This window comes from Monodelphis domestica, chromosome 1 (genome assembly GCF_027887165.1).
Source record: "Monodelphis domestica isolate mMonDom1 chromosome 1, mMonDom1.pri, whole genome shotgun sequence".
NCBI classification, from domain to species: domain Eukaryota; kingdom Metazoa; phylum Chordata; class Mammalia; order Didelphimorphia; family Didelphidae; genus Monodelphis; species Monodelphis domestica.
Genome location: NC_077227.1, coordinates 296,142,948 through 296,162,968, shown reverse-complemented (window position 1 = coordinate 296,162,968; position 20,021 = coordinate 296,142,948). Strand labels below are relative to the sequence as shown.

The 20,021-nt window shown below is 37.8% G+C and overlaps 2 protein-coding genes across 2 annotated transcripts in view; both read right to left on the bottom strand.

Moving 5' to 3' along the window:
* Positions 1-5,162, bottom strand: part of TMX1 (thioredoxin related transmembrane protein 1) — a 64,821-nt gene extending 59,659 nt beyond the window's left edge. Inside the window, exon 1 of the mRNA XM_001362368.4 lies at positions 4,929-5,162. Within this exon, the coding sequence (XP_001362405.1) occupies positions 4,929-5,077 (149 nt within the window). The 5' untranslated portion in view covers positions 5,078-5,162. The remainder of the gene's footprint in view (positions 1-4,928) is intronic.
* A 13,074-nt stretch (positions 5,163-18,236) lies between these two features.
* On the bottom strand, positions 18,237-19,687 carry LOC100009907 (elongation factor 1-gamma). The gene has a single exon (XM_016428516.2). The coding sequence runs from the start codon at positions 19,648-19,650 to the stop codon at positions 18,334-18,336; it is 1,317 nt and encodes a 438-aa protein (XP_016284002.2). The 5' UTR covers positions 19,651-19,687; the 3' UTR covers positions 18,237-18,333.
* Positions 19,688-20,021: the final 334 nt, after the last annotated feature.

Sequence of the window (20,021 nt, the reverse complement as noted above, 5' to 3'; positions counted from 1 at the left end):
GATGACAGAAAAGATCAAAACACAAACTTAGAAGTCAATCTTACTGCATCCAAAGATTCAAAGAAAAATCTGAATTAGTCTCAAGGCCAAAAAGAGTCCTAGAAGAACTCAAAAAGGATTTAAAAAATCAAAGTAGAAGAAAAAAATGGGAAAGGAAGGTGATAAAGGAAAAACATGAAAAAACACTCAATAGTTTGGTAAAGGAATCACTAAAAATATTTTAGAAAACAATACCTTAAACACAGATTAGGCCAATTGGTAAGAGGCCCAAAAATTCACTAAAAAGAACTCCTTCAAAAGAAGAATTGGTCAAATGGAAAAGGAGGTACAAAAGCTTAATAAAGAAAATAATTTCTTAAAAATCAAATTGGGGTAAGTGGAAACTAATGAATCCATGAGACATCAAGAAACAATAAACAAAGTTTGATCAAAAGAATGAAAAAAATAGAAGAAAATGTGAAATATCTCACTGAAAAAAAAAAACAACCAAAGAGGCAGCTAGGTGGCTCATTGGATAGAGAACCAAGCCTGGAGATGGGAGGAGTTCCTGTGTTCAAATCAGACCTCAGACAATTCCTAGCTATGTGACCTTAGGCAAGTCACTTAACTCCAATTGCCTACCTCTTACTGTTTTTCTGCATTGGAACTGATACTTGGCATCAATTCTAAGACAGAAGGTAAGGGTTTAAAGGAGGAGGGAAAAGAAAGGAAAAAAACAACCCCAACTGATCTAGAAAACAGATCCAGGGGAGAGAACTTAAGAATTACTGAAGTACCTAAAAGTCTTAAGTAAAAAGAGACTAGATATCATTCAAGAAATTATCAAGGAAAAATGCCTTAATATTCTAGAGCAAGAGGGTAAAATATAAATCAAGAGTCCATCCAATCACCTCCAGAAAGAGATCACAAAATGAAAACCCAGGAAAATCATAGCCAAATTCCAGAACTCCCAGGTCAAGGAAAAACTTTGAAATAGCCAAAAAGAAATATCTCAAATATCATGGAGCCACAGTCAGGATAACACAAGAATTAGCAGCGTCTATATTAAAGGAGTAGCAGGCCTGGAATATTCTGGAGACCAAAGGGGCTAGAATTGCAAATTACCTTTCCACAAAACTGAATTTCATCCTTCAGGGGAAAAGAGGGCATTCAATGAAACAGAAGACTTTAAAGCATTCCTAATGAAAAGATCAGAACTGAATAAAAAATTTGCCTCTCAAATACAAGATTCAACAGAAGCATAAAAAGGTAAACAGGAAAGAGAAATTATGATGGATTTATTAAGGTTAAACTGTTTAGATCCCTACATGAGAAGAATGAGAAGATGATACCTATAAACTAAGAATCTCATCATTATTAGGGCAGTTAAAAGGAATATACATCGATAGAGAACAAGGGTATGAATTAAGTATGATGGGATATCTAAAAAAAATAAAATTAAAGGGTGAGAAATAGGAATACAACATAAGAATGATCAAGGGAGATGTAGAATTGGGTAAATTATCTCACATCAAAGAAGTACAAAAGAGATTAGATTTTTACAGAGAAGGAGCATATAGGGGAAAGGGAGTGCTTGAACTTTATTTCATCAGAATTGGCTCAAAGAGGAAAGAACATACCCTTAGTTGGATGTTGAAATCTATCTTAGCCTATATAAAAGTGGGAGAGGAAGAAAATAAATTGGGGAGGTGGGCAATAGTCAGAAGCAAAACAGGGTGAAAGGAAGAGAGAAGGATAAATAGGGGGGAAATAGGATGGAGAGTAATAAACAGTACTTATAATGGTAAAAACAAATTACAAGTTCTCTGATAAAGACCTTATTTCTGAAATAAGGCAAATTTATCAAAATGGAAGTCATTCCCCAGTGATAAATGGTCAAAGGATATGAAAACACAGTTTTCAGATAAAAAATCTAAGCTATCATAGTTATGTGTGTGCCTTTCAAAACTATTCCACCCTAATCAGACCATTCTTTAGAAGATCTGATTTAGCTATTTCCTGATCAATAACAATACTTAGAATAACAGAATCAGGTCTTGTAAACTACATTTCTCTTCCCTTCTTAGTTTAATAAGATTAGGAAGGTCTGCATCAAACTCAAGATTTAATTATCTGAGAAAATGGCCTTCAACAGACATGTGCAAAAAAAGGACAGACCTCTGGGCTGTCCTAAGTCAAGCTTGAGCCACCACTGGCACATGTGAGACGCAGGAAGTGAGGTAGAGAACAGCCTCTGGAGTTCTTGTGACTTCCTGTGGAGAGGGCTAGAGTTCAGTTCTATCCTGGAGCTCGAGCTTAGAGGAGCCTGGCAGACAGCTTCTCTTCAGATTGGTCATGTGAGTGATAAGAACTGACTCCCTTCTCTGCCTTGGCTCTCCAAGGCCTTAACGCCTGCTTTGGCTCAGCCTGAACCAGAGTGGTTCTTTAGTTAAACTCCTTTCCTTCTCTCCCTCTTTCCTTCTCTCCCTCTCTCTCTCTTCCTCTAATATTTTCTTCCTCCTGTTGTAATTAAATCACCATAAAAATGTGGCAGCTGACTTGGGTATTTTATTATTTGGGATTTCCCTTGGAGACCATTTAAATTTAAATTTTTTCAGTCTCACCCATAATTTCACCCTTTACATGTGAAAAAAATGCTCTAAGTATTAATTAGAAAAATGAAAATTATGAGGTACACTTCACAACTATCAGATTGGCTATTATGACAAAAAAGAAAAATGACAAAAGTGGGAGGGGATGAGGTAAAATTAAAATGCTACTGCACTGTTGGGGAAGTTATGAACTGATTCAACCATTCTGGAGAACAACTGGGAATTATTCCCAAAGGGTTATAAATACATACATACTCTTTGACCCAGAAATACCATTACTAGGTTTGTATCCCAAAGAGATAAAAAATAAAAAGTAAAAGGATATAGATGTACAAAAATATTTATAGCAGCTCTTTTGTGATGGCAAAGATTTAGAAAGTGAACAGAGTTCCATCAATTGGAAATAGTCAAGTAAGTTGTGGCATGTGATTGTAATGCAAAACTATTGTGTTATAAGAAATGATGAGCAAGATGATTTCAAGAAAAGCCTGGAAAAACGTACATGAACTGATGCACAGTGAAATGAGCAGAACCAGGAGAACTCTGTAAACACTAACAATAATATTATATAATGAACAACTGTGAATACCTTAGCTATATTCAGCAAAACAGTGATCTAGGACAATCCCAAAGGACTCATGATAAAAGTGCCATCTGCTTCCAAAGCAAGAAATGATGAAATCTGAATCCAAAGCAAAGAACAGATGTCATTTTGTTCTTTTTGTTTGTTTGTTTACTAGATTGCACATGTAAAATTCATATCAGGTTGCTTACTGTCTCCATGAAGGGGGAAGAAAAGAAAGGAGGGAAAGAATATGAGATTTATATATATTTTTAAAACATGTTAATTGATTTTACATGTAATTGGGGGAATCTTTTTTAAATAAGATAAAAAACAAAACAAAGGAGCAAAAAAAATCAAATTGTAATGAGTTCCTTTTTAATTAAAAAGCTAGATGTCCTTTTAGGTATAATTAAGTGGAATTCCTTTAAGGTATAGAGGAAGCTAGGTGAGTGCTGAGTCTGAAGTCAGGAAGACCTGAGTTCAAATTTGGCCTCAAACACTAGTTGTGTGACCCTGGGCAAGTCCCTTAACCTCTGTTTGCCATAATCTGCTAGAGAAGGAAATGGCAAACCACCCTTGCATATATGGCAAACCACCCTTGCATATTTACCAATAAAAACTTCACAGATAATATTGAAGTGTTATGACCCACAGGATCATAAAGAGTTGGACAAAATGGCCACTGATATCTATTCCAATCCTAATTGGAATTTCATTAAATCTAAAGTTTTTTTATATGGTTTACCTAAATAAAAGGAAATAGAAATAAATAAAAGGGGGGAAAAAACCTTTTTGGAACCACAAGATTTCAAAAAATTTTAAATTAGAAATAATTTTTTTTAATTGATTATGGAAAATCCTGGGTGTGTGATCCTGGACAAGTCACTTATCTTGCCACTCTTTTGTCTTAGAACTGATATTAAGACAGAAGGTAAAGATTTACCAAAAAAAGAAAAAAGGTTACAAAAATATAATATTCACTTTGACCTTCTACCTAAAACACAGAAAACACTTGTTATATTTCCCTGAATTCCCTTGGGGAGCTATCCCAAGTGAATCTCATTTTCTTAACTGTAAAATGAACTAGAAATGTTCTAGGCCTCTTTCAACTCCAACTATCCCTTCTATGCAGAGACTAATAGAGATTCTTATCTTTATTAAACTTTTATTATTGAAAGGCACTGGACTAAGCAAAGATTCCTTGTGCAGAAAGAGTAAAAACCACAAAATAAAAATATGCTCAAAACATTAATATTTACAGTGATTACCGAAAAACTTTTTATCCATTGTTAAAAATTCCAATGGAAGAAAAACCTACAAGAGAGGATGGGGAGGGAACTGGTAGCGATTTGTATCAAAGCAGAACTATGCCTGGTGATGTTTTCATTAAGCTATGTGTGAGGAAATTTGAAAAAAATAAAGAGGCTACTTCATCAAACCTAAAACGACATTAGGAACAGTAAAGCACTAGAAATAAAACTAAGAAATTTGGGGGCGTGGAGAGACAGGCCGGGAGGTGGGAACATGGCTCTAGAGGAATAGGCGGTTCTTACACAAGCTTGTGATAACGTGAAAACGAACAGGTTCCCCAGACGAAAGAAGTCAACGTTTGAGAAAGAGGGGTGAGGAGAACCTAAAGGGAAGGCAACGAGTTAAAATTATCCTTAGAGCCCCGGCGGGCCGTGGGGGTAGTTTCAGAAGGTCAGAGAGAGCGAGGGTATAGACTGCTCCATCGGGCAGAAGAGCCCAGGAATGATTACTCCCACACTCACAATTCAATCATCCATTCCCCTTCCAGCAGCTCCTTCCAGTTCTTGTCCGTGATGGTCCTCACATTTCTCCATAGTCCTCGGATCTCAGGAGACCCCCACCACAACAGCACAAATATTAAAGGAAGCAAGGGACTCCTGGACGGCGCCATTTTGACTACTGTGCACCCCCACCAGGATCAACAGTTATCATCCAATCCCTCACCTCCGTCCCTAAAACCGGTTACTCACTGCGCATGACTAAGGGGAGACTGCCAACCTTTTCTCAATGCGCAATATTGAGGCGCCTGCGTGACGATTTCTCCCGGAGAAGTACTGTTTAATCTAGTGCGCAGGACACTCGTAACTAAGGTGGACCTCATTGGCATTTTGTAAATTTAATAAGGAAAGATTTGTTGCTTTGAGAAAAACGTTTTACTCCAATCAAAAAGGCTCAGCCTCCCGTTCTTTTCAAGTATTACTTCGTGTTAATTCAGTCTCCCACTCCCCCACCAGAAGTCCTGAAAGATGAGTAAACAAACAACTACACAACAAAAACCCAGAATCTGAAAGTACACGATTTAAGAATATTTTTTAAGCAAGGAAGTGTCATTTAAGCTAATAAGTGTCAAATAAGTGCAATAACGCCTCTAAGTCTACTAACTCCCGCTTGAACCACAAATGCTCTAAGAGCCACGTTTTTTCTCCTACCACCTTTCTCTCCAATTTCTTAGTTTTATTCTAGGGCTGTACTGTTTCTGATGCACATTTTAACATATTGGGGTTTGATGAAGTGAATGTTCTTTCTTTTTTTTTTTTAATAATTCCCTCAACCAAGTTTAATGAAAATATTTACTTACCACATTTACTTTATAACAAAGGAGGAACATGAGGCACAGAGTTCTACTTTGATGTCACTGCTAGTTCCCTCCCCTTCCTGTTCCCCTCTTGTAGTTTTTTCTTCCATTGAACCCATTTTTAACAATGGACAACAAGTCTGTCAGTTGCTGCTTTAAATATCAGTGTTTTCCAACTCTGAGGTATCACCTCACACCTAGCAGATTGGCTAACATGACAGCTATGGAAAGTAATGAATGCTGGAGGGGATGCAGCAAAGTAGGGACACTAATTCATTGCCGGAGGAGTTGTGAATTGATCCAACTATTCTGCAGGGCAATTTGGAACTATGCCCAAAGGGTGATAGAAGACTGTCTGCCCTTTGATCCAGCCATAGCACTGCTGGGTTTATACCCCAAAGAGATAATAAGGAAAAAAAAACTTGTACAAGAATATTCATAGATGCACTCTTTGTGGTGGCCAAAAATTGGAAAATGAGGGGATGCCCTTCAAATGGGGAATGGCTGAACAAATTATGGTATATGTTGGTGATGGAATGCTATTGTGCTAAAAGGAATAATAAAGTGGAGGAATTTCATGGAGACTGGAATGAACTCCAGGAAGTGATGCAGAGCGAAAGGAGCATTATACACAGAGACTGACACTGTGATACAATCGAAGGTAATGGACTTCTCCAGTAGGGACAATGCAATGTCCCTGAACAATCTGCAGGGACCTAAAAAACACTATCCACAAGCAGAGGATAAACTGTGAGAGTAAAAACACTGAAGAAAAGCAACTGCTTGACTACAGGGGTGGAGGGGATATGACTGAGGAGAGACTAAATGAACACTCTAGAGCCAATATCAACAACATGGAAATGGGTTCGAGTCAAGAAAGCATGTGATACCCAGTGGAATCATGCGCTGGCTATGGGAGAGGTGGGGGGGGGGAGGGGGGAATGATTTTTGTTTCCAATGAATAATGTTTGGAAATGACCAAATAAAATGATGTTTAAAAAAATATCAGTGTTTTCAGCACATATTTATTTTGTGGTATCTATTGTTAAAATAAGTAAATTCACAACGCTGCACAAAGAATTTGTGCTTAGCATAGTACCGGTCAATAATAGAAATTTAATAAATATAGTCTTATTTCTATTAGTGTCTGCAGAAAGGAATATATTGTTGAAACTGAAAGACACTGAAAGACTCTAAGAGATCTTTAGCCCATTTTACAGATACAAAACTGAGGATCTTAGAATATTCTCATATAAATATAGTACCAATGGGGAAAATAGGCATATATAGGTAGATAGATACAAATAAAAGGCATGCACAATGGGTATCTTATGGTCTCGCACCCCAGCTCCGGGCACTCCTGGAGCTTGATGTTCTTTTTCTTTCCCTGGGGTATTCTCACTTCCTCCCTAATTTGTCATCTTCTCTAAGTCAGTGCATTCTGATTTTTGCTCTTCTCCACAGCTCAACTATATTCAGCTTCCAAAGTCTCTGGGGCTTCTGCTTTCTGACTTCCATGTTTTGTTCACCTACTTTCTTTGTAACAGGAATAACTATACTTTCTCTTCTGTGATTCCTTTCTTCCTTTCCTTCTGTTTTTAGAGTAAAAGCAGATCAATAAGTTGGGCCTGCAACTAAAAACTAGGAAAAGAACAAATTAAAAATCATCAATTAAACACCAGATTGGAAATTCTAAAAATCAAGAAGAAATTAATAAGATTGAAAGTGTAATAGTGAGAGAGGGGGACTTAAAAGATGAAGGGACCAGAAAACAACTGTTTTTGAGGACTGAGTTCTAGGAACACTTCCTCTTCCTCCACTAAGCTGGGCAACTTTAAAGGACTCAGTCAGTTCAGACCAGGGGGTAAATTTACCCCTCACACCTTTCTTCTTTTGATGAATTGAAAATCCCCCTCCTATTAAGTAGACTCTGAAATCAGTTCTATTGTAATTTAAAGTTATCTAATTTATTTTGAAAGGAAGGGTAGATGGAAAGAAGGAGATCCCTGCTATCTCTTTCCTATGGCAACTTTTGAGGGCTTTATGAAAAACTCTCTTCAAGAAATATAGCTTTGAGTTCCCCTAAGGTTTTCCCTTATGTCCAAGGCTTTGTTTTCAATTTGGGCAAGAAACTTCATTCAGCTCAGTCAGGCAAAAGGGTTGAGAAGAGTATCTCTCCTATCCAGCTCTTTCAGAATCTTAGACAGGAAGACCAAAAAATCTCCCTCTAGCTCCAACAGTTTTCTTTTTGAATCTTCATGGAACTCTCCCATCCCCTTCCCCCCTCCCCAAGTCCTGAATGTTCCATTTGCCCCTCCAGAAATATTTTCTTCAAATTTCAAGTTCCCCTTGTTTTTGACTATTTCCTTGTTCACAAAAGTAAGAAAACCATTGAACTAATAAATAAAACTAGGAATTGGATTTGTGAAAAGACAAATGAAATAGAGCATTGGTTAATTTGATTTAAAAAAGAAAGAAAAATCAAATTACTGAAATCAAAAATTTGAAAAATTTGAAAAAAAATTAAAAATCAAAAATTAAAAGGGTGAATTTACAACTATTCCAAAAGAAATTAAAGCAATCATTAGGAACCATTTTGCCCAATTATATGCCAATAAATTTGACATTGTTAGTGAAATGCATGAATATTTACAAAAATATAAACTGACAAGATTAACAAAAAAGAAACTAGAATACTTAAATATCCCATCTTAGAAAAATAAATTGAAAAAGTCATCAATGAACTTCCTAAGAAAAAATACCCAGGGCCAGATAGATTTGCAATTCTATCAAACATTTAATGAACAATTAACCTCCATACTATATAAATTATTTGGCAAAATAGGCAAAAAAAATAAGTTCTACTAAATTCCTTTTATAAGGATGTAAATATAGCACTGTTACCAATTTCCTTAATGAATACAGACGCGAAAATTTTAAATAAAATACTAGCAAGAAGATAACATCAATATATCAGAGGAATCATTCACTATGGCCTGATGGGATTTGTATCAGGAACACAGGAGTGCTTTTTTAGGAAATATTAGGAAAACTATCAGTATAATTGACCATATAAATATCCAAACTAACAGAAATCACATGATTATCTCAATAGATACAGAAAAAGCCTTTGACAAAATACAACACCCGTTCCTATTAAAAACACTGGAAAGCATAGAATTAAAAAGGCCTTTTCTTAAAAAAAAGTAGTATTTATTTAAATCCATCAGCAATTATCATCTGTAATGGAGATAAGCTAGAAGTCTTCCCAGTAAGAGCAAGGTGAAGCAAGTATGTCCACTATCACTATTATCTAATATTATACTAGAAAGGCTAGTTTTAGCAATAAGAGAGAAAAAAAGAAATTGAAGGAATTAAAGTAGGCAATGAGGTGTCAACATGGAATTTAGGAATCCCAAACTTGTGGCCTAGTGGGATCTGATGAACCCCAAGTTTCAGGACTAGCTTGTAGATTGGAGACCCCAAAGCTTGTACTTGTTCCCTGTTCCCATGGGAGTCTACCCTGAAGGGAATCTCAAGTTAGCAGTTTCAGACTGAATGGGAGACCCTCAGGGGATTAACAATCCTGGTTGGGTGAGATAAGCATATGCTAAAGACCCTTTTTGTTTTAGGTAGTCTCCCCTATTGTATTAGAACCTTTCCCAAGAAGATCCACACCTGAGCAGGAACCATCATTTAGTATCTATTGTAAGCAGCCTCTTCTCTTACACCCTAGCCTCTAGCTAGGAGTCATTTTTTTCAAGCTTGATTGTATCCTGTCAGTGTAGTTTGAACACTCCCATTTTCCTTGTAGCTATAGTGATGTCAATCATCTTTCCCTGCCCCTGGATTTCCCAAATGGTATATAGGTTCCCCAAATTCTTTTGTTCCTCAAAGTCCATCCTGAGTCGGTGGCACTCCCAGGGGTCAGTGACCAGGGCGTCCAGATTCTGTCAGTCTCGGGGAGCAGCTCTGTTGTCGTAGCCTAATAGCGCTGAGGCCTTTAGTGCTGAACCCCTTTAGCCCTTGATTAAAGAGTGATTTTGACAATTTAATAGTTCTATGTTTTTTCTAGTTGACATTAATGGAGGTCCCACCGAGATCTGGAACCCCGGCTGCCTGAGCCCTCCCACTAACGAGTACCCGGAGACTTGAGGTACCTCACACAACCCATTTGGGGATGGGTCAGGAGTCCAGTTAGCAAGGGCCAGCTTAGTGGCTCTCATAGGTAGGACTCGCATCTCATGTTTGGGAGTGACTCACTCTTTAATTAAGGGATTGTTGGTTGGGCTTCTGTGATACACAGAGCCGCATCGTCCATAGCCACCCGGGCGCTATTGGACATGGGTAACAGCTTGTCTGTTGTCCCAAGGAAAGGTGGGGGCAGTCAGCAGCCCAAAGAACCACCTAGAAGAGCAGCTGCAAGTTACATGATTTCTAAGTATGGACCTGGATGCAAGTTAATATTTCCAAGTTAACAGAAGAAACTAAACTATCACTCTTTGCAGATGATATAATGGTATACTTAGAGAATTCTTAAGAATTAACTAAAAAACTAGTTGAAATAAGTAATAATATTAAAGGTGCAGTATACAAAATAAACTCACATAAATCATCAGCATTTCTACATATTACCAAAAAATCATTAACAGCAACAAGAGATAGAAAGAGAAATTCTATTTAAAATAACTAGACAATTTAAAATACCTAAGTCTAGTTGTCAAGAGAAACCAGGAATTACATGAAAATAATTACAAAATATTTTTTGCACAAATAAAGCCAGATCTAATTGGTAAATATTAATTGCTCATGTAGGCTGAGCTAATATAATAAAAAATGACAATCCTATATAAATTAATTTACTTATTAAGTGCATTTATAATCAAACTACCAAAAATTATTTTATAACATTACCAAAAATAATTACAAAAACTCATCTGGCAGAGCAAAATGACAAGAATATCAAGGGAATTAATGAAAAAAAAAAGTGAAGTACAGTGGTCTAGCAGTATCAGATTTTAAACTTTATTGTAAAGCAGTTACCAAAACAATCTGGTGCTGGCAAAGAAATAAAATAGATCAATGAAACAGATTAAACAAATTAGATACATTATATGCTGGGGAAAATGAACATAGTGTTCTAGTAGCTGATAAAATATTTGTCAAAAACTGCTGGGAAAAGTAAAAAACAGCATGGAAAAAAAAACAAACAAACTAGGTATAGACCAGTATCTCACACCCTGTATCAAGATAAGGTCAAATTGGATATTTGATTTAGATATAGAGTGATATCATAAGCAAATTAGGGGGACATAGAATAGCTTGACTGTCAGATATGTAAAAAGAAATTCTTTATTCCTTTTTTAATTTAGTGAGGGGCCTGGAGGTTACCATAGAGATAAATAGGTATTAACCAGCTCACAGTCAATTGGTCAGTCTGTCAGTTGCTGATAGTTGAGGGGGAGGAGGGGTCAGTTGCTGCCAGTTAGGTCTGTCAGTTGCTGACAATGACAGCAAACAGTTGCAGGAAGTTGCTGCTGGGCATGGGTTGGTCATTGGGGGTTGGTTGCTGTTGTTGTGGGCTGGTGATTAGTTGATGGTTGGCATTTAGTTGCTGGAATATAAAGTTGGACCTGAGCTTACTGAGAGGGCTTTTGGCTTTAGCCTTTAGAGAACTTTTTGCCTTTTGAGTTTTTGGTTTTTGGTTAGGGCTGTTAGGTTTTTTTTTTTCTTTCCTTAAATTTTTGGGAGGTGGCTGGTCTTCATGACAGACCTAATTGGGGTTGGATTAAACACTGATTGGGTTGGTTTTGATTGGGCTGGGTTGGGTTGGAACTTTGGGGGATATAGTGGTAGTTATGGGCAGTTATAGGTAGATATAGACAATTTTAGGTAATAATTATAGGTAGTTCTAGGATAATGAGTATAGACTTTAGGAAATTTTCTTTCTCTACCTCTGTCCTATATTTCTCTCCTTTACTAGATTCATTTTACTACATTACTTTACTATGTCTATTTTAATTAAACTAAATTGTTAATAGCTGCTAGAAGTTTTCTTTTCTCTGACTTAAAGGGATAATTAATTTACAACTCTATATTCTCATTAAAATTTAAATTATTAAAAGCTGCTCTCTTATTTTGCCAAAACACTTATTTTAACCTTTTGTATGGAGAAGGGAAGAATTATGACCAGACAAGAGACAGGAAATAGTATGAGATGCAAAATGAATACTTTTGTTTATGTTAAAATATATGCAAACTAAAATTAATGTAATCAAGATTTGAAGAGAAACAACAAACTGGAGTGGTGGTGGTAGTAGGGAAAATTTACAACAAATTCCTCTGATAAAGGCCTTATTTCTCAAATATATAGAGAACTGAGTCAAATTTATAAGAACATAAATCATCTTCCAATTCACAAATGGTCAGAGGATGTGGACAAGTCATTTTCAGATGAAGAAATCAAAGCTAGTGATAATTATATGGGAAAAAATGTTCTAAATAACTTAAAAAAAAAACCTTACCTTCCATCTTGGAATCAATACTGTTTATAGGTTCTAAGGCAAAAGAGTGGTAAGGACTAGGCAATGGGGGTTAAGTGACTTGCCCAGGGTCACACAGTGTGAATGTGAAATCCCCTACCCCTTTTCTTGATTGTTTTATTAGTAAGACATGTTTTTTTTAATTTATTTATTGAATTAATTAATTTAGAATATTTTTCCATGGTTGCATGATTCATATATATTCTTTCTCTCTCCTCCACCCTCCACCCTCCTATAGCCAATGAGCAATTCAATGGGATTTTATATGTATAGATCAAGATCTATTTCCATATTATTAATATTTGCATTAGAGTGATCATTTAGACTGAGTCTACTTTCCCAATCAAGTTTCCCATTGAACTATGTGATCAAGGAAATGTTTTTTCTTCTGTGTTTCTATTCCCACAGTTCTTTCTCTGGATATGAATAGCATTCTTTCTGTTAAGTCCCTCAGAACTGTCCTGGATCATTGCATTGCTGCTAGTAGAAAATTGTATTATGTTTGATTATGCCACAGAATATCAGTCTCTGCGTACAATGTTCTCTGGGATTTGCTTCTTTTGCTCTGTATCAATTCCTGGAGGTCCTTCCAGTTCACATGGAATTCCTCCAGTTCATTATAGGATTCCATCACCAACATATACCACAATTTGTTCAGCCATTCCCCAATTGAAGAGCATCCCCTGATTTTCCAATTTTTTTGCCACCACAAAGAGTGTAACTATGAATATTCTTGTACAGGTTTTTTCCTTATGATCTCTTTGGGGGTATAAACTGCCATGGCTGGATCAAAGAGCAGACAGTCTTTTAGTTCCCTTTGGGCATAGTTCTAAATTGCCCTCCAGAATAGTTGGATCCATTCACAACTCCACCAGCAGTGGATTAATGTCCCAACTCTGCCACATCCCCTCCAGCAACAATACACAAACAAATACAAAATGTGGCAATTGCAATTGCAAGAATTCATTGCAAGCACCACATTTAGAAACCATGGAGAGATACATCCAACAGGGAACAAAGCCTCATTATTTACAAGTACTTTCAGGTGCTGCCAAAAAAAGTCAGTTATGATGCCAGGTGCATGGGGTAACATCAAAAAGGAAAAATGGGAAAGGAAATGGGGAAAATGAAGACGAAGGAGACTGCATGCAAATAGATTTTGGGGGTCCAAAAGCACAAAATAAAACTAAAGAGCAGATAGAAAAAGAAATCCAATTGCATAATTATATAACACAGATTAGAGAGAAAAATTTTGGAATCGTGGAACAAAATACAAAGAAAGGGAAAGGAACAGAACTGGCAACAGTCTGTAATACACAAACCTTAAACTTATCAGGACATTATAATTTGAAAAGCAAATAACAGGAAAGATTAGATGCAAGGAACAGTGAATTGCAACATTTCTCAGCACAAAAGTAAATTAGCTGAAGAACAAAACTGGGATGTGAACAAAATAGAAATGCAAGCTTTACAAACATGAATAGCAGAGTTGCATGAAATGGACTTGATACAACAAACAGTACCCCTGGATTACAATTTTCACAACATCAAACCAAGAGACAAAGTATATTTTAAAAATTTCAATAGAAAACTGGCTACAAACATAAAGAGGACTGGACCACATGAAGTATTGCTTACTACCCCGACAGCTATAAAAATTGCAGGGAAAGACTCATTGTTTCACTATTCCCACATAAAACCAGAAAAATCAATACCACTCTAACAGGCATAGAAGATGAAGATAGCTACACAAAAGATAGTCCTGTGGAATGAAAACAAGAAATGAAAACAAAGACTGCTTAACATAAAAAAATACGCCACAAAGAAACAATAGTAACATATAATGTTCGAGACAACAAGCTCCTAGCAGTCAAGCCTGCCACAGCAAGATGAAGTCAATTTTCTAGGCCAGAGGAAAGGCATCCAAGTGGAAAAGATATTTAACCATCCCAGAGGAAAAGATTTTAAACCATCCCAGAGGAAAAGATTTTAAACCAGCCCAGAGGAAAAGATATTAAAGCATCCCAGAGGAAAAGCATCAAGAAAAGCTGCTAGGGAGAAGAAACAAAGAAGAAAAGCTGAAATGGACAGCTAAGACTTTGAACTTTGTAGATTTATTTATATAAGAAGAGGATAGATGGAAAACAGAACTTATATGTAAGACTAAGTGCAGCGAAATCATAAAACAAAATTAATTTCACATATTAGGGAAATAGCATGTAACACTATATAACTTGGAAGAAAGAAGAGATCCATCAGTCAACATGAGAAGTGGAAATTTGAAGAAACTTGATAAGTATTAATTCAACACAACACTATTAGACACAAAGCACAAAAGCACAAACTAACATATATTGGGAGACCTTGTTTAAATAAACAAGTGTCTAAAATTGTATTTATGCAAAATGTAAATATGTATATAGTTAGTTCCATAAGGTATTATGCAAATAAAAAGATCAATAGATATGACTATTTGACTAACATCAAGATTATGGAACAATGTATATTATTGTATTATATGTAAATAATCTATATAAATAATGTATATGCTATAATTAGGTTAGTAACAGTGATATAATCTGTAAATATTTAGCATAGCATGTATATATGTTGTACATAAAATTAGATTATATATTAGACTAGGAATTTAGAGAATAGTTATAATAAGTAGAGAATAGAATAGGAGTAAGTTAGGTTAAGCATAGTATAGATAGTTAATTATACTTAGAAATAGACTTAAGTTGCATTTGCAGATAATAAACTTTTTTCAGCTGATGCTGAAATTGCAATTAATGGAAATATATATATAGATAAAATAGTTTGCAGGTAGTTATAGATTTGTAAAATAGGAACAATGTTTCTTTTAGTTTAAGTTAGCAAGAGTAAGTAGTATTAGCACTAAGATTCAAATTTCTTTGTAATGGTTTTGTTCAAACATTTATTGTAGTGAATTTATCGTAAAACCCTAAAACTACCCTTACCCAAACTTTCCTGCATAGAATTCCTTAGAGTAGATAAAGTTAGCATAGAATAGTGTATTTGAGGGAAGTTTATTATTTTGGTGGTAGTAGTTAGAAAGTAGATTTAGTACTTCGGTAAGTATAATAAAAATAAGTGACCTTGGGAAGGTCACAACAAAAAAAAGGGGACAATTGTGGAAAGGAAAACTGAAGCAATTTTTGGACTCTCTGCCAATCAGGTGGAACAAAAAGCAGTTGAAATGTTAAGAGAGAAGATATTGACAAGAATGACAGTTGGGGGAGGGGCAACTTAGAGTGACAGTTGTTCTCAGAGGGCTCTCTCATCTGGTTCTCAGATTGAAAGGAGACTCTCTCCCTGTCTCGGGATAGAAGTACCTCCATTCTTGAATTTCCCCAACTGTATGCTCTACCTGGATTCCTGTGGTCATGTCATTGAACAAAAGGATTTAAGGGGAGCCTTTTGAACTATAAGGCCAGAATTTAGGGGCATCAGCCCAAAGAGTCAAGCTCAACCAGCTCTGAAATTCAGAACCTTTTCTTCCTCTTGCTGTCTACTGCTATAGAATTTGAACTTAAGAAAACTAGCACAAATTAGATACCTCCCAATACAAATTTGTTATTAAAATTCATCTTTATTAAATAACCACAGTCAGATAAGAAGAGAACAATCATTTCAGGGAACATAGAGGAAGCTGAACATTCATTGAATGGACAGCATTTGTAAAAATGGAGATTTTGAACCCTAGACTTTGTTGTGGTGAAAATTTTCACCTTTTAAGATTATTATAATATTGAACAATGGCTGCCAAGGAATTTACTTATGAAATTCCTAAAATGAAACACTCAAGTCAGAATGGAGTTTATGGAGGTTTAATCACAATGGAAGTAGGGAAAAGGAGAGGGAGAGAAGGAGAGAGGGGAAAAGGGAAAGGGGCTACTCAACCTCTGACCAAAGCAGAGGGAGTTTAGGCCCAAAGGACCAAGGTGGAAGGAATCAGTCCTTGACTCACATGACCGATCTGAAGGGAAGCAGTCTGCGGGCCTCCTCTCTCTTCAAGCTTCTAACACAAACTGGCCTCTAGCCCTGTCCACAGGAAGTGAGCGAATTCCAGAGGCTGCTCTCTCCATCACTTCCTGTGCCTCACATGTGCCAATGGTGGCTCAAGTTTGGCTTAGGACAGCCCAGGTGGGCAGTTAGTTATTTCTGATTTGTCATTGACTAGCACATGACCATGCAGTGTGGGTGTGCACAATTTTTTGGGTGCTAGACCAAGATGGAGATTTTAAAATTTACAACTTCAATCCCCAGAAGTCCTTGGTATTTCTCAGAATTCCCTATAATCTCACCTGAGTCCCCACTTGGTGAGATCACAATTGGTATTTAACAGGCAGTAGAGCCTCACACATTCTTTTTCTCTTCCATTGCAATGATGTAGCAATTATAGTAGTGGTAAGCTAAGCATGGGGATTTTGAATGGGCTAATGAGCCATGGGCATGTGGTTTTTGTTTTGTATCTTCTTTATTCCTTGATTTCTAATAATCCTTAATAAACCCCATAAAATATAATATTTTTTATTATAGAGACTAATTTAATTTTTAGTTATGGCAACCACAAGATTGGAAGAGAACTTCTCAATTTTTTAAAAAATAGAGCCTAGATAATTTTTTTTTTTAAGCCACGTTTCTCCTACCAAGGTTTTTTGGCCCCCCTCGCAAAGCTGAATCTGATTCAGCTCACTCCAGCCATCTGCTCTTGCTTCCAGTCATCTGCTCCGGACCTGCTTGACCCAGATCTCTCTCCTGCCCCGGTCCCAACCCCAGCTGATCTCCAGCCTCAGAGCCATATAGCCCCAGGCCAGCCCCAGGACCCAGGTAGCTGCCCCTATGTTGTTGGAATCACAAACCAACTGGTAAAAACTGGGGTGTTCTTTCCTTAGGCAACAATTAGCCTCCATGTGGCAGGGGACCTGGGGGGTGGGGAATGATAAGAAGGAAGAGACTTTTCCAAACAGGAAGTTGATTACTAATATGGTGTATTCTATGAGAGAGCAGTGTATTGACTATTTCAAAGGATATTTTTTGAGTGCACTGATCTTTTTACTTATTTTATCTGAGATTCAGGGAAGAAATTCATCTCCCTACAACTCTTTGCCATTTAGACCTGCCCAATATGAGATTCCTAAAACCCATGTTCTTCCATGATATGGGGAATTCCTCAGTATTGACAAAAGGAATCTCAACGGATAAAACAAACAACAACAAAAACAAAAATAAAATTTAAAGAGACTGGAGGTTATATTTTTAAGGCTTTTCAGACTCCAATGTTTTATAAACATCTCTGAAATTTATTGTATTTTGCTGATTGTTTTGTTTAAGATTTAATTTTGTGGGTTTTAAGTTCATATATTAATGTATTCAATACTATTCTGTTACATTGAATCATTTTAATGTACTGGGTTTTAACTACTGTTATATTCTTTTGCTTTTCCCCTATAACTATACTGAACAAATATTACTCAATAAGCCCATATATAAAAACAGCCTTTTCTATTTTGACTTTGTGAATTATCACATAGAGGATGCATGGACTTCTTCAAAACTGATTACATTTGTTTAACAACCTTTGGAAAATTTAATGATCTAAATATCTCAAATTGATTTTAAGGGGTCTTTTAGACATGAGTTTTAGATTTTTTTTTTCAACAACACTGATCATTTTGCCTGCCTCTAACAGGAGGTGAGATCCATTTTAGTAGTTGAAGTGAAGTACAATTATAATTCCCACCTCCCACATTTACAAAAATGTGAATGGATGGGACATCACAGTCTCATACCAAAGGAGCTGGGAAGTTAATCCCAGGGCATGGGACCCCTGGATAGCTCCCCAAAAAAGGGAGTATCTCTCATTTCTAGCTTTTCAGCTCACTTTACTTCCACCAAAACAATCTAGATTTCTTTTTTTTTTTGGTTTTTCCATGTTCATCAGTTTCCTTTAATGACTGGCACCTCCGTGCAGAGGCAGCAGGCAGCTAGGTGGTAGCAGGGGGGTCACTTGAAGATTTTGCCCTGATTGAAGGGTTTGCCCACGTGCTGGAAGGCCCCCTCCCAGGAGAAGTATTCTCGGACCATGGTCTGGGCCTCCTCGCTGCCAGGATCCAGCTTGCGCCATGTGTAGGACTCGTAATCCACCTGCCAGTCTGGACTCAGCGGGAAGGCGAGCTCCTGGCCGAGGAAAATCCAGATTCCAGAAATGGCGCTGCTGTTGTTGGTGCCAAAGAGGATGACGCTGGCAAAGGCATTCTTCCTCAGCTTGTCCAAGCGCTGGAACATTCCAGTGATGAGGTTGCAACTCATGAAGGTCTGGCTGAGCTCCTGGGGGAAGCGGTAGTCGGTGTACCACAGGGACCAGCCGTCGCGGTCGAAGTGCTCCCAGAAGTAGGGCAGCACCACTGACAGGGTATCCTCATTGGAGTATTTGCGCTTAAACTCATCCAACACGAAGGTACTCTTGGGCAGGTGAGCAAAGGGGTCCTTGGCCTTAGGCTCGGCAGCCAGAGCCTGCTCACACTCATCCAGCTCGTCCTCGGGGCCAGGGGCTGCAGCTGCCTTCTTCTCCTCCTTCCGCTCAGCCTGGGCCTTTGGCTTCTCTTCTCTCTGTCCCTTCTCCCTTCTTGGAGGCTCCTTCTTAGGCTGACTCTCAGCAAACTTCTTAGCATTGAACTGGGCCATCTTCTCACAGAGCTTCACCTCCCCCAATACCGCCCGGAACTGGGGCTGGTGAATGCAGGTGAGGAACCAGCGGTTGGTGTTGGGGAAGGCCTGCCGGAAAGATGGCTCTAGGACCTGCTTATAGAGCCACAAAAGGGTACACACGACTGTGATGTCCGCCAGGGTCACCCGGTCACCCACCAGGAAAGTCCGAGTCTTCAGGTGAGCGTCTAGGAGCCCCAGAACTCGCCTGACCTCCTCTTTGGCGTTCTCGGTGGCCTGCTTATTGTGATGCATGATGCCAAGTGTGGGGAACACCCAGGTACTTGCTGGAGGAACAATGTCACTGTCAGCAAAGCTCACCCACTGGATCACCTGGGCAGCTGCCTCCGGAGTAGGACCTCGAAGGTCGTCATTGCTTACATAGTGTGCAATAGCATTGCTTTCAAACACACAGAACCCGTCATCGCCCTCAAATGCCGGAACCTTGCCAGCGGGAAATTTGCGGAGGAATTCAGGGGTGCGGTTGGTCTGACCGAAGTGGAAGTGGGGAGGTGCGGACAGCACGCGGATCTGGGCCCCGCTGTACTGTGCAGCGATGAGGGCCTTGAAGGCCCGCCAGTTTTCAGGGTACGTGTACAGGGTCCTGGCCGCCATGGTGATTCCGCAGAGAAAGGGGGTGGGGACGTCGGCGCTGCCGCAAAGTGAGTCCCAATCTAGATTTCTTGATGCTGTTCTAGACCCAAATAAATTTTACTTTGTTTAAAAATATGTTTGCCAAGGTTGAAATATTGCCTCACCTGAAAAACTTGTGACAAGTATCCATTTTCTTTAAATGTCATACAGCAGACTCATGTAAAATATGATAGTGGGTTTGTTTGCTATTGTCATTAAATGGGATATTATAAGTCTGGGGATATTGGTACTTTTTGAATTTTCATTACATGTTCTACTACTGTTCTTTATAAAAAAAAAAAACTGTTACCTTGTGACAATCATTTCTTGTACTCACAGTGGATCATGACCAG